Source organism: Propithecus coquereli, unplaced genomic scaffold, assembly GCF_000956105.1.
Source record: "Propithecus coquereli isolate 6110/MARCELLA unplaced genomic scaffold, Pcoq_1.0 Scaffold209, whole genome shotgun sequence".
NCBI lineage: Eukaryota > Metazoa > Chordata > Mammalia > Primates > Indriidae > Propithecus > Propithecus coquereli.
The window spans coordinates 2,654,093-2,667,974 of NW_012145967.1; the positions used below are offsets into that span (position 1 = coordinate 2,654,093).

Consider the following 13,882-nt stretch of genomic DNA (forward strand, 5'->3'; position numbering starts at 1 on the left):
TGCACACACACCTTAAAAAATAGATATTTGCTGTTTTCTTAAAAGTCAGCAAAGAAGGTTTAAATAGTTCATTATGATAGGCTACAATAGCCATCAAAATTATAGTCAGTGCATTCATTCAGTCTTTGACCACGTGATCATGCGATGCCTTCCATGTGCTAAGCACTGCCATGGATATTGGAGATACAAAGGTACATAAAAGAGTCTCTTCTCCTTTGGAAATTAGAGTCCAGTGGGGTAAACATATATAAATTTATAGGAGTGCAGTGTAATTAGTGCAAAAGTAGAAACGAAGAGATAAATAAACCAGGTGTTGCGGAGGTCAGGAAGTTTGAATGTGAAGAAAGGGCTCCCAGCACAGTGTTAGCTGAGATGCCTTTGAAGGTCATGCAGACGTCTGAAAGTGAGTAAAGGAGGAGCAGACACAAAGGCACAGGTAAATCACCATGTAGCTTTTTAGGAACTTTGCCAGTGTGTCCCTTCGGTATAGGGGAAAGAGTTGCTAAGAACGCGGACAGGTAGACGAGAGCCACCCACAGGGGCCTCTGTGCACCACGCCAAGGAGCAGCGCAGGGCGGCTAAAGGGCTGACGCGGGGGGAGGTTGGCTCTTACTTTTGGCAGTGATTTTGACAGTAATGAAAAGAGCAAGCAGGAGACATGAAGACAGTGACAAGGATATTGTAATACTCAATAGCAGATAACGAGGGCCGGGGTTGAGACAGTAGCAACGACAGGGAGAGAGCAGGGGGAGCCTGCGTGGGGAGTGGGAACAACAGCACCTGCTGAGGGAGGCGAGGACTGAGGGAAAGAGCGGCCACCCCTGACTCTCTTGCTTGTCTTAGGAGATGGGGAGTTGACAGTGCCACCAAGAGAGATTAGCAGGCAGGGGTGGGACTGGGCTCGAAAGCAAGATGATGAACTCGGCCCAAGGTGTCTGTGACACACAGGAGAGGCACTGAGTGGCCAGGTGTGGGCCCAGAGTTCCGTAGATCCTCCCGGGACGGTGGCACTGCTGCATCCATCATGAGCACAACTGGTCATTTCCGATGTAGGAATGGGATTTGAAAGTACGGATTGACCCGGGAGAGGGGAGAGAAGTAGCAGAGGAGTGGACCTCACGACATGCCGTTATTCAGGGGTTGAGTGTCTCAAACTCCTCTTGTAGTCGGTTCCTTCTAACATTTACCTGGTAACTCTGTGCGTCCACCACTCTTCCGTGCATTTGCACAAAATCTCTCATGTGATTCTCAGACCCAATCTATGAGTAATAAAAAAAGTAGCCACATTTTGCTAAGGAGGGAACTTGGGCTCAGTGACTTACTCAAGGTTACCTAATTCCTAAGAGAAGTAGCCATAACCAGGATTCAGGAGCACTATGTTTGCTTGTCTTGTTCCAATAGATTGCCCTGGGTGTGTGCCCGCAGTTAGATTTTCTGTGAAGAGAAGTAGAAGGGTCCAGTAGTAATGCATGCAATGGAAAAGTAAACCAGCTCTTCTTTTCCTCTCCATACGCTCTTTCTTTTAGTAGATTTTGTGTGGGTGAAAATTCCACCCAAAAGTGGAAAGCTGAGAGCAGAGGGGCAAGACATTCACAAGCAAGTGTGCAGAGCCGGGCACGTGGTTCAAGCAGTCCTCTGTGGTAGGAGGTCACAATGGTGGTGGGTAGACTTTGAGAATGATTCACAAAGATTCCATTTTTTTCCATCATTGACAGCTATAAATTTGACAATTACAAAGGTGTTCGCTCATGTCTCCCTTTCTCTCTGGGCCCAAACAGTCTTACCCCACCAGGCTCCCTTGGGTATTCTGTCGGCTTCCAGGGGTATCTGTTTGGTTTCCCCATTATTCTCTTTTACACGTGGACTGGTGTGTCCCCTCCGTGCCAGCTGGAAATACACAGATGGCATTTCCATCTCTAATATTGATGGCATCTTTGTAGTATTCTCTCAGAACCTGATCTGAATTTATTCATGAGATTATCTGAACTACAGATTTGACCCCATCCAAGGTTTCCTACTCCCTCCCTCCCTCAAATGGTTTCTTTGTCAGAGTTTTGTTGGTACAGTCAGTAATAAACAGAATTCTTCAGGAAAGCCCATGTTCTGGCCTGCATCTGAGGATGCTGCTTGTGAAGGGAAAGCGTTACCTCCCTCATCCCTCCATGCATGGGCAGGCTCTGGTTCATCCCCTGGTGGGCATGGGCCTCCGTGGGCATGGGCAGCACTCTGCACACTCCATGCCTTTCAACCCATGCTATGGTGGGAAAAGACCTTCCTCCTTTTGGTGAAAAAAGAATTCCCCAGATAGGTAATAGTATTACCTATTCTTCAAAAGGATTATTTATAAGTTACTTCACTTCCCATCCTCCAGAAAACCCCTAATGAAACATGCATAAGGCTCTGCTTCACCCCAAGAGCGATGTTCTTGCTATCATCAGCTAGATTTTGAGGAGTTGTTTTTTTTTCCTTTGAGGAGGTATGGGCTGACATAGATCTGGTTATGTACCATCGCTGCGGATGGTCCAAAGGACCATGGCAACGTGGATATCAATCTGTTTTGTTAGACCCGTTTTCAGAAAGCTGTAGAATCTCTCCTTAGAGAAAACACACACATGCGCGCGTACACACACACACACACACACACACACCCACACGCATAATATTATTTGCTAAGGTTCCAAACCCCTGGGGTTAGAGTTCTATGATTCTCAGATTAATAATCCCTGCTCTACAAAGTGTCTTCATGGGTAAATCACAGGCTGCCCTACTTCCCAAGGCTGTTTGGATCCAGGCAGTTAAGGCTGCTTCTTATCCGAGCATGGGGCATGATGGTGTCAGAAGAACCTTAACCCTTTAGGGCCCTATAAAGTAAATAGAATTCCCTGAAATTAATCTGGACAAAGAATTTCAAGGCAATTACGTCCTTCACATTTATCAGCACTCAGCACTGGATTATATCACTAGAGATTTAGAAAAAGAGAAAGCAAACAGCCAAGATATTGAGGCAATATGACACCGCAGAGTTCTATATTTATCCCCTATCAATGTCTTTCAGATCAAATTGGCTGAGTTTACAAATCAAAAGCCGATTTTTTTATTTATTTTTTTCGTTTTTTTAGCAGCCATCAGCTGCACTACTGCAAATACTTGGCTTCCAGACATCAAGCTGCAAACTCCAAACATCCAGCTGTGTACTTTCTGACTTTGATAGCATCACCCTAAGAGAGGCCTGTGTGCAAAAGTGAGCCGACAGGCCTCCTGAGAAGCACAGCAGAGGAGCATCCAGCTCCTAGGGCCATGCCAGGTCCTGAAGCCTCATCTGTGAAGAAAACTAATGTCCTGTCATTATGGGAAGGGATCAACCTCAGAAATGCACAGAGCCTGGCTCTGTGAAGATCACAGGGTTCATTTTCATATAATTACATTTTAAGTTGCAGCTTCTCTATATTATAAAGCTAATTATTACTCCCAGAAAATTCTCCAATGAAAAAATAAAGGAAATTCCTTTTCCCCTTCTATATATCTATAAAATATTACATTTTATGTATGCATAGTCATACATATTCAAACATATACATATGTTCAGTTCTAACTATCTAAATCAGTTCTTAATATGTGCCCGTTCTGTGATAAATGCTGTGTTGATATATATTCATACATGTATACACACACACACACACACACACGCTCGCTCAACCAATTTATAATTGGCACCAGTTTATATATTTTTGCTGAATCTATATTTATTGCTTTATGATAGAATCAGGTTAATAGATTAATTTTAAAACTATTAGTTGGCATTTCTATCTTAAGCCAAAAGTACAGTGAGCATACAAGTTGTGTGTAGAATGCTATCTCTGCGTGTAGGACATGGTACAGAAGAAGCTAAGCCGAGATGGGGGAGCTCAGTGACAACCAATGTTTATGTAGCAACAGAAAGGATGTCCTGAGAGGAATGGTGAGAGAAATGGCCCAGGTACAAAACGGTCCATGTGAAACAGAAATCTGAGACCAGCAAGGAGACCACGTCTTAGGGACATTGCCGCACAGACACTCCATGATGTTGGCTCCTGGCTCACTAGCAACCAACAAGAACCTGTTTAAGGAAGATTCCTTTTATATAATGGGAGCCACCTATGTAGAATAATTCGGCCTGTCCCATTTCCCAAAGATGGTCCCTATGTTTGACAGCAGTTGTTAAAAGCCTGTACCTTGGTATTAACAACAGGCAAAAGTTACACGTTTGGCCCCTCCAGAACTTTGTCTAAGAAAGACGGCTTTCAAATTTGTCCATTCCTGGAGAGAGCGTCAGATTCTCCTTCCTGTCAGCTATGCTATCTGTATCCAAAAGAAAAGTGAAGCAACTATGTGTAGCATACATATATGTATATTATATATATATGTGTGTATGTATAAATATATTCATATTCCTTTATTTTTAGTTGTGAAATAAGAGACATTTCTCAAACCTTCAGCAGATCTCACCTGGGCTTTGCAGCTATACCTGCTTTTGTAGGAGAAATGATCCTGAGAAATTGTATTTCTTGTAAACCAAATCCTATCTCAAGTGAAGACAATAGAGGTTTCTAGTTAAAGGATCTGTGGTGAATCCTTTGTAAAGTTTATTAAGTTCCTCCTGGCAAAGCTGAGATCTGATTATTATTTCATTTCCGAATCAAGAATTTCTTGTATCAAGGATCTTGAACATCAAAATGTGTTCAAGCTTAGTTGGGGTTTCAATAATGGTCATGATCGCTACCATTTATTGAGAGCTTGACGTGTTCTGAGAACTTTACATATATTTAGTCATTTAATAATCCTATAGGGTAATCTTATGTTCCCATTTTATAGAAGAGGACTCTGGAGTACAGAGAAGTGAAGCAGCAGCTAATACGGTCTAAGGGCCCAGGGCTTCCTCACTGCCCCACGATGCAGCCAGAGGGAAGTGACGCTTACAGCCACTGTCAACTCTTCCTCTGTCCATCTTCCTCCAGCCTAGTATCAGGCCCTCAGAAGTTATTCTATGTAGATCATTCACCATATATACGACTTTGTGGAAACACTTCCCAGCACTGACGGTTGTCCCCTGTTGCAGCATATGTTGCTGCATGGATTATGCGTGTAGCCCCATGTCCCCGGGTTTGTCCACTTTGGCAGCACAGGATTGCATGAATTCCACCTCACCATGGTTCCTAGGACCCATCTGCCCGCCTGGAAACCCTCAGCTTTCCTGCACAACTTCCTCTGCGTATTTCCTGGAGTCCCAATTATGTGCTTAAATTCAAGTCCTCTTATGTTAATCCCCTTGGCAAAGCCCCCTCCCCACAGCCCCCACTGCCAGGGTGGGGCTGAGGCTCTGTTTGGATGGCGCTGGTCGGTCTGTGCACTCGGACTTCCAGGGCGGCACTGAGCCTTCGAGTGGCATTCTGCGAGGAAGGCCCTCCCCGGTTAGTTCACTGGCAGGTGTTGACGCTGGGTCTCACAGCAGCACCATCCATCTCTAAAGTCTTTCATAAAAATGTGAAAACATCTTTAGTTTCTGGCCCTAACCACTTTCTTCATCAGACCTCAAAGTCAGTCCTTCAGGCTTGCAGGAGTTGGTGCTGAGGAGCAGAAATCACACCTCTACCTCGTTGCTCTTGTCTACCTTGTGGCCCAGCATCTGAACAAAGCCACGCCCCCCTCCAGCCAAAACACAAACCCTCACGAGCTCATCTGCTATCACAACTGCTCCAGAAGGGACACCAGCTGGGCCAGCCTGCAAACAGCAGTCCCTGACTCCGATGCAACCTGAGAGGAGAGAGATGCACAGTGGCTGGGGCGCCAGTCTAAGACAGCAATGGTACTTGCTAGTCGTAGTATCAGAGACAACTTTTAAAAATGACTCCTTCCAATTCTGGGATTCTATGTTATCCATTTGTTTTTTCACTTTCTGACGTCCAATGATTTTATCTCAGCTGGTATATATGCCATAAAAATATTAAGCAAGGAGACAGCTGTGTCTTCTCCTCTGCAGGAGCTACAGCTGTTCCCCTGGCAAGCTTATTCTTGGGCAAGATAAAAATGATAATTGTGGCTATTATTATTTTTCAGTTATATAGATTTTAATGCCCAATCTAAGAACTCAGAAATGTGGGGTTTTCTTTTCCAAAGTGGTGTTACTTACACACGGCAGTCTTCATCCTTCAATTAGTTAACAACTGCTGAACTCATCACTTTGGACAACAGGAGACTCCCTGGGGATTTGGGGACAGTTGTGACCATGTATCCAGCTTGCTTCACTGCACTCCTCTGGCTTAATGAAATAGCTGTGCTCCTGAAAAGTTGGCTGTAAAACAAATTTCCGTTACATAAATCATACTTCCTCATTGATCTACATTTTTAAATTAAGGATGCATTCCCCTGACGAAATAATTTGCCCCAAGACTAAACGTAAATTATACTAAACACTCAATAAACCTTTTAAAATCACATATTTAAAGAAAATCTTTTTTGTTAGAACACTAATAGTGATGATATTTTTTAAAGTCAGGAAACACAAATGTCATGCCGGGAACCAGAAGTGGCATCGTTGGGACTAGAGCCACATGAGTGTTAGGGGAGCAAGAAGGAGTTCCTGACTTTTTTTGGTGAAATTTAACCCGTTGTTCTGGGTCTGTCAGTCAATCAGTTAATCAATAAGAAAGAAGGTGCCAAATTTTCAAATTATGTAAACTACTTTCCTGGGTTCCTTGAGAGCCAGAGATGTCCAAGACCTGGTTCCTGCTACCAAGGAGCTTCAATTGCATTGGAAAAATGTGACCTGTGTGCACAGCACAAGCAGCTGTTAGAAACGCCATTACATGGCAGGAGCAGTGGGTTGATGTCGGGAGACCTGGTGTACTTTGTCACTAACCAGACGTGTGACCACTGACTCCTCTAAGCTTCAGTTTCCCACATGAAAAATGTGAGGATTGAGCTAAACCACTAATTCCCAAACTTGCCTGTACATGAGAATTTCCAGCTTTTCAGGAGCACAGCTATTTCACTAAGTGGAATGTGACAGCCAGAGCAGTGCAGTGAAGCAAGCTGGATATGTGGTCACAACTGTCCCCAAATCCCCAGGGGAGTCTCCTATTGTCCAAATTATTAAAACTCGGCACAGGAGATTCTGACTTACTAGGTATGGGTGGGACCTAGAAATCTATAATTTAAGCAGCTATTCTAGTGAATTCTACTACAGTCAAACTTTGTCCTAGTATAGCAACTATGGAATTATGTAAGCATTAATGTCCCTTAAAGCTCCTTAGTTTCATTCACTTATGATTTTAAAGACTAGATGAACTGAACATACAATAAGGGACCAGGACATCCTGAGGTGCCAAGAGTTAGGTGATAAAAGGGCATGTGTTAGTGTCCCAGGTCTGCTGTAACAAGGTACAAAAACTGTGTGGCTTAGAGCAACAAAAACTCACAGTTCTGGAGGCTAGAAGTCCCGAATCAAGGTATTGGTTGGTCTGTGCTCTCCTCACCAGTATAGAGAAGAACCCTCCCTTGCCTCTTCTGGTTTGCGCCAGTGACCCTTGGTGTCCCCGATCCACCACTCCAGTCACGTGACTGTCTTTCCCCTGCGTGTCTGCGCACTGCACATTCTCTATGCGTGTCTGTCCCTTTTTACAAGGACACCAGTCATATTAGATTAGGACCTACCCTACCTAATACTTTATTTTAACTTGATGACCTCTGTAAAGATCCTTTGTCCAAATATGGTCACATTCTGAGGGACCGCATTGTGATGGTTAGGGCTTTCAGCTTATCTTTTTTGGAAGGCACAATTTAACCCATACTAGGGAGGTTTGATGGAAAAGTTAAACTTTGAAAGAAAAGTGGTATTTTCTTAGGTAGATGGGAAGGATATAGCCTTCTAGGTGACAAAAACAATCTGTGAGGAAGGAGTCATCATGTTTGTCCAGGATGAAAAATAGCACGGCCTGGCCTAAGGGCTGTGGCGGTGGCGGCGTAACCATGACTGCAGTGGCCAACTCTGACGGAGAACTTGCCACGTGCCTCTCACCGTGCCGCCGCCTTCCCTGTGCTGTGATTCACAGCAACTCTAGAAGCAGGTGATATTCTTCTGCCTCGCGCGCATGGAGCAATGGGGCCGCGGAAGAGTCAGGGGGCTTCCCACGCCATGGAACTAGAGGACAAGGAATTGGCCTGTCCAGTCCCAGAACTTTGCTCTTTGCAACGGCGAGCTGCTGCCTCCTCCATGTCGCCGAGACAGGATGAACTTGAGTGAGTGACTGGGGGCTACTTTGTGGAGGGCTTTGATAGCAAAGCAGGGGAGGTTGTGTTTGATGTGGCAGAGAAGAGGAAGGCACTTTTAGTGTCAGGTGTGCCATGACGAAGCGGTATTTTAGGAAGATGAATGTGTCATTTCCACCCAAGAATGCATTTTCTTTAGAAAAAGGGAAGGCAGACGTACAAATGAGAAGCTGTTGACCAGGAAGAGCTTCTTTTCACGGCTTGCCTCTTCCTCCCTGGTGTCTCTTGAGCAAGAATTTCCTTCAGCACGTCAAAAAGGCTGCTCGGTTGGTTTTCTTCTCCTCCAATATGCTTTGTAAGTTCTTCACACTAGTAATAAAGGACCAATCACTTTTATAGCCATGGCACAAATGCTGTTAAATGAAACTTTTCCTTGATTCATTAACTCTAGAAATTCAGATTTTAGTTTAATGTGTTTTGTTTTTTTGTTTGTTTTAGGTCGCACCTATAGGAACCTCATTTCAGGTGGTTCAAGGTTTAGTTTGTGATGTGTATACTGATCATCTTTCTACTTTTGCCATGCGTGCCGCTAGTGGAGAAAAAAGTGTGTGAGAATAAGGGGACAATAATGACAATGATAGCTAAAAATTATAAAGCATTTTACTATATACAAATTACTTTTCACATTCCTTAGCCACTCTAATCAGAAGAATGCACGGTTTCTCTGTAATTCTGCATTTGGTCCAGGAAACACATGATGGTAAGATTAAGCCTCATTAGTGTTTGCAGAATGGCTTAAGTGTAAATCCCCTCCCCCTGGGTATAGAGATCTGGACCAGTGGAGACCACATGCCTCCCGCAAAACGTGAGCCATCCAGCAGCCTTGCCTACAGAAGGATCACCTGCCATGAATTTGTAAGACTGCACATACATCAATACACCTATGTTCCTGCAGATGACTTATTGATTTTGATTGCCCTAATGTTTGTGTACTTGACTTTCAGTTGAGGACAATGTGCTTCTCCACTTGGATGTCCCTGTATCAAGCTCATCAAAGGTTGGCCCCTATAAACCTCACTGTGGTCACACGAGAGTATGTTTGGGTAGTGAAATTAAAACACACACATGGACTTTAGTTGGAGAGAACAAGAGACCCAGGGAATCTTTTCTTTTTGTTTCCCTGCTTTGGTGGTATAACATACAGCCTCCCAGGAGACCTGGGGTCCTACCAGTCACTGCTCCGACACTGGAGCTCGGTCCAGAAACAGCTGTCCAGAGCTAATTTACTTCCTAACGCTGCAGCACTGTTAATTTATAAATTACACTGGTAATTCAAGCTATTATTAATTTCAGATGGTGTAGGGCAAGCCTAATTAAAATATGACACCAATTGCCACACATATGTACCAAGGACTACCATTTAAAATTAATGGGAATATTAAGTGTGACACTGGTCTCCGAGATGCTTTGCACAGTAATTATAGCATTCTAGCGGGAAAGATCTGACACATGTAGGCTTGTGGTTGGTAGCAAATAAACAACGACAACATAAGAGGAATTGCAAATTCTTCATTTAAACCTCTTCTCCTCATTTCCTCCACCCTTCTTCAAATCAAGTTTAGTACTTTTCTCCCTGAAAATGCTTATGAAACAATAATAATAAAGGCTACTGAGACAATTAGAAGTTTCTTACTGGCAGGAACTAGAAGTCTGTTTGGGTTAAGGTTGTTTGTTGTCTCCATATCTTAGACTTTTGGTCCTTGATTTCTACTTGCTAACATGTTCCTTCTTTGTCTTGTGAATTTAATATTTCTTTCTTGCTTGTTATAATAGACAGAGGCTGGATTTTTTTTCTGCTGTATGTAACAGAGGCAAGAGAATGTTTGTACTAATACAGTGTAGGTTCTACATGGCATGAAGATTTATGAAGAAGTGCTGAGGTTGGGCTTTTACGGATGGTAGTAAAGACACCATGACCGAGTCCTGCTGGCAGAATGGGACAAGGGAGCAGCCTTTCTTTACGAGACAGATGTTTTGCTATTGTTGCTATTGTTATTGTTACTACTGTTATCTTGACAAAACTGGTGACCTTAACACTGTCTTGGAACAAATACAACCATACCTTACGTACCACATATATCATTCTTTGCAACATAGTAGTGTCTATAGTTATCATTGTCATGTGTTGGGTCAGCAGAAATGTGTCATTATGGAGGGGTTTTATGAGTTGGAGAGAAATGTTCCTTTGTTTCCCTTTCTTTGTTTCCCACTCATACTAACATAGTTTCATTCCACCTGAATCTGTGCCTCTAGCCAGATTAGAGGATTAATAACTAGATCAACAGGTGTGCAGCACATGAGGGTTTTTGAAGTGCTTTTACATATATATATATATATATATATATAGTTGTTGCTGTTGTTGTTCATTTGTTGCTCTCAATAGCCCTGGGAGGTATTAGGAATTAGGACTATATGTCTGTTATACCTGGGAGAATGTTTCCCAATTGCTAGGGACAGTTTCAATTTATGCTTGTTGTCCCATAATAATTGTTAATACTGCCCCCTTTTACACTGGTTTAGGATATTGTCATCCTAATTATCCTCATTTTACAGATGAGGGAGAACTACCCAAGATGTAAGCAGTTATTTTTGTTCTTCATTGTGTTTTGCAAGGAGGCTAAGATGGAGGTGCCTCTGGGAGAGAACTCTGAAACCTGCCTTCTGGGCGTACCTGTCTTGGTCTTTCCATAACTGAATGCTCATGGCCGGACCTCAGGCATGGGGTCTGGCATGTGAACGATTGTTATTATTACTCGTACTTTTTCACTGGAGAAAACGAGTCTCAGGATGAGTACAGGACAGAATAAGATTGCAGCCCTGTCTTCTGACTTTACTCTCTGCTGTGCTTATGGTTAGGCATCAAGTGCCGCGTCCCACTGTGGGTTTGTATTTAGGATCTTGTACCTAAGAGCTTAAGCAGATGGAAGTTTAGAAAACTGATTTCTGCCTATCCACTTAATTGTCTAAATCAAAAAACAGAAAGTCAAATGTATTCTATTAGTGTTTCCATTGCCTTCGCAGCTCCCGTGCATGTGTGTGTGCATGCGTGCACACAGTTCTAGCGTGGCATTTTGAATTAAGTCATGGTCAGGGGTCCAGTCATCAACTCTGCATTCAAGGCTCAGTCTAAATCATACCTGGAGCTAAGAAAGAGTTAAGATGCCTAACTCAGATCCCAGAGCAGGACTACTCGGTAAGATTCAGGCAATGTAAATGTCGAAATTATGAATCACTTACCAAGGACCAGTAATTCTCTAGGCACCCTGCTTAGTTCAGTTGGGAACACAGACATTCCAGCTGGTCCACTGGGGATCCAAGGAAAAGTTGGCGGCCGAAGGAGTGGCACAATTCTCTGCAGATGTAACCGTTTCACACTTTGTTTTCTAAGATTATACCTTTGGTCCCTTTTCCTTCCATTTCACCACACCTTATTGCTTCTCATGCAGCTGTTGGCTTTGTGAGTGAAGATGAATACTTGGAAATTCAGGGCATCACCCGGGAGCAGTCAGGGGACTACGAGTGCAGTGCCTCCAACGACGTGGCCGCGCCAGTGGTACGGAGAGTGAAGGTCACCGTGAACTGTGAGTGTCCGCATCCCCTGTCCCCCCGCGTGTGCATGAGGCTGGCCTGCTGTCATGGCCACAGCCAGGAGCCAGTTAGCAAAGCCAACTGCTGACTCAGGACAGGAAATAATGCATCATGATTCTCCGTGCTCTGCTTTCAGGAGCAACAATTTCAAACCCTAGCTTTTGACATCTCAAGGTGCCACAGGGGCACCTTTAAAAAAACAAAAACAAAAAACAGTAACTGAAAGTAATTTAATACCAAACTTGACTTACATGGCTGAGAGATCATTAAATGGCATTCAATGCATAATTTATATAAACGTGTCTTCAAATCCTAATTTTTTCCATAATTTACTCACACAATGCAGTTGTCCTGAAGCTTCTCAGTCTCGAGACCAGACATCTCCATAAGGGAGCACAAAACTATGCATTAGAGCATGTGAAGGAAATACTGGAACTCTCGTGTTTGTAGTGTGTTTATTATATTTCATCTTTTACAGTTACAGATGTTGACATACATCGTATACATACACAATTTTCATACAAATGATACACATACTGATATTCGAAGGTGTATCAAGATTTTGACTTTTACTAATAGAGGTGCAGAATCCAAAACATTTGGAGGCAACTGCTGTGGACCCTCGTTCTCCTTTATCGACCACCCAGGCTCTGTCTGACATCCATCCTACTCCAGCCTCCTATCTTTCTTTGATCCTTTTCCCTCTGGGCTCCTCATTATGTTCATTGACTCAGTTCTCTCCACATTCTGGAGATTTTTCTCTGCTGTGCACATCCCAGGAAGTCTCATGGCAGAACAGAACCCAAGAACTAAACCAGCAAACAACAGGGCTTTCCCCTTCAAAACTGGGGCAGGGGAGGCCGGGCGCGGTGGCTCATGCCTGTAATCCTAGCTCTCTGGGAGGCCGAGGCGGGCGGATTGTTTGAGCTCAGGAGTTCGAGACCAGCCTGAGCAAGAGCGAGATCCCGTCTCTACTAAAATTAGAAAGAAATTAATTGGACAGCTAAAAATATATATATAAAAAAAAACTTAGCCGGGCATGGTGGCGCATACTTGTAGTACCAGCTACTCGGGAGGCTGAGGCAGTAGGATCGCTTGAGCCCAGGAGTTTGAGGTTGCTGTGAGCTGGGCTGACGCCACGGCACTCTAGCCCGGGCAACACAATGAGACTTTGTCTCAAAAAAAAAAAAAAAAAAAAAAACTGGTGCAGGGGGGCATGGAAGCAGGGGAATGTTAGCACGTCTAGATGAATGTCCGTCCTTTACTCATTTTTATTTATTTATTTATTGTTTTAGACAGAGTCTTGCTCTGTCACCTGGGCTAGAGTGTCGTGGCGTTAGCCTAGCTCACACCAACCTCCAACTCCTGGGCTCAAGTGATCCTTCTACCTCAGCCTCCCGAGTAGCTGGGATTACAGGCGCACACCACCACACCCGACTAATTTTTCCGTGTTTCGTAGAGACGCGGTCTCATTCTTGCTCAGGCTGGTCTAGAACTCCTGAGCTCAAACAGTCCTCGTGCCTCGGCCTCTCAGAGAGCTCGGATTACAGGCATGAGCCACCGCTCCCAGCCCCAACCTTTACTTTAATACTCTGATTTCTCTTACAGTGTGAACCTAGTCAATATGAAACACTTTAAAAAGCAAGGAAATAGGTATAACAATGTTACCATTTTTTTAACATCGCAATTATTTTTTTAAAAAGGGACTTAAAATGATATATAGTTTATTGAGATAAACCTAAAAAGTAAAGAAACGGAAGCAAAGGAAACATACATTTAGGGAAATGAGTGAAAGCTGGGGAAAAAAAAAAACACAGGTACGATATGCCACAAGGGTGCTAGGTGCGGGTCCAGAACATGGCTTAGCTTTGCTGAAGCAAGGAGAAAAAACATCACTTCCTTTAAGATTTTTGTTTTCCATAAGATAAAAGCAAATTATTTGCTTGGGAGAAGCAATGTTTTCCTCGTACTGAGACCCTAGAGAAAATTC

General features: G+C 43.6%; 1 protein-coding gene across 5 annotated transcripts in view; it reads left to right on the plus strand.

Annotated features, from left to right (window-relative positions):
* NTM (neurotrimin) overlaps window positions 1–13,882 on the plus strand; it is a 980,258-nt gene that overhangs the window by 946,306 nt on the left and 20,070 nt on the right. For all 5 annotated transcript variants that reach the window (XM_012644302.1, XM_012644301.1, XM_012644303.1 and 2 more), the window contains one exon: window positions 11,751–11,885. In XM_012644302.1, the coding sequence (XP_012499756.1) occupies window positions 11,751–11,885 (135 nt within the window). The remainder of the gene's footprint in view (window positions 1–11,750; window positions 11,886–13,882) is intronic.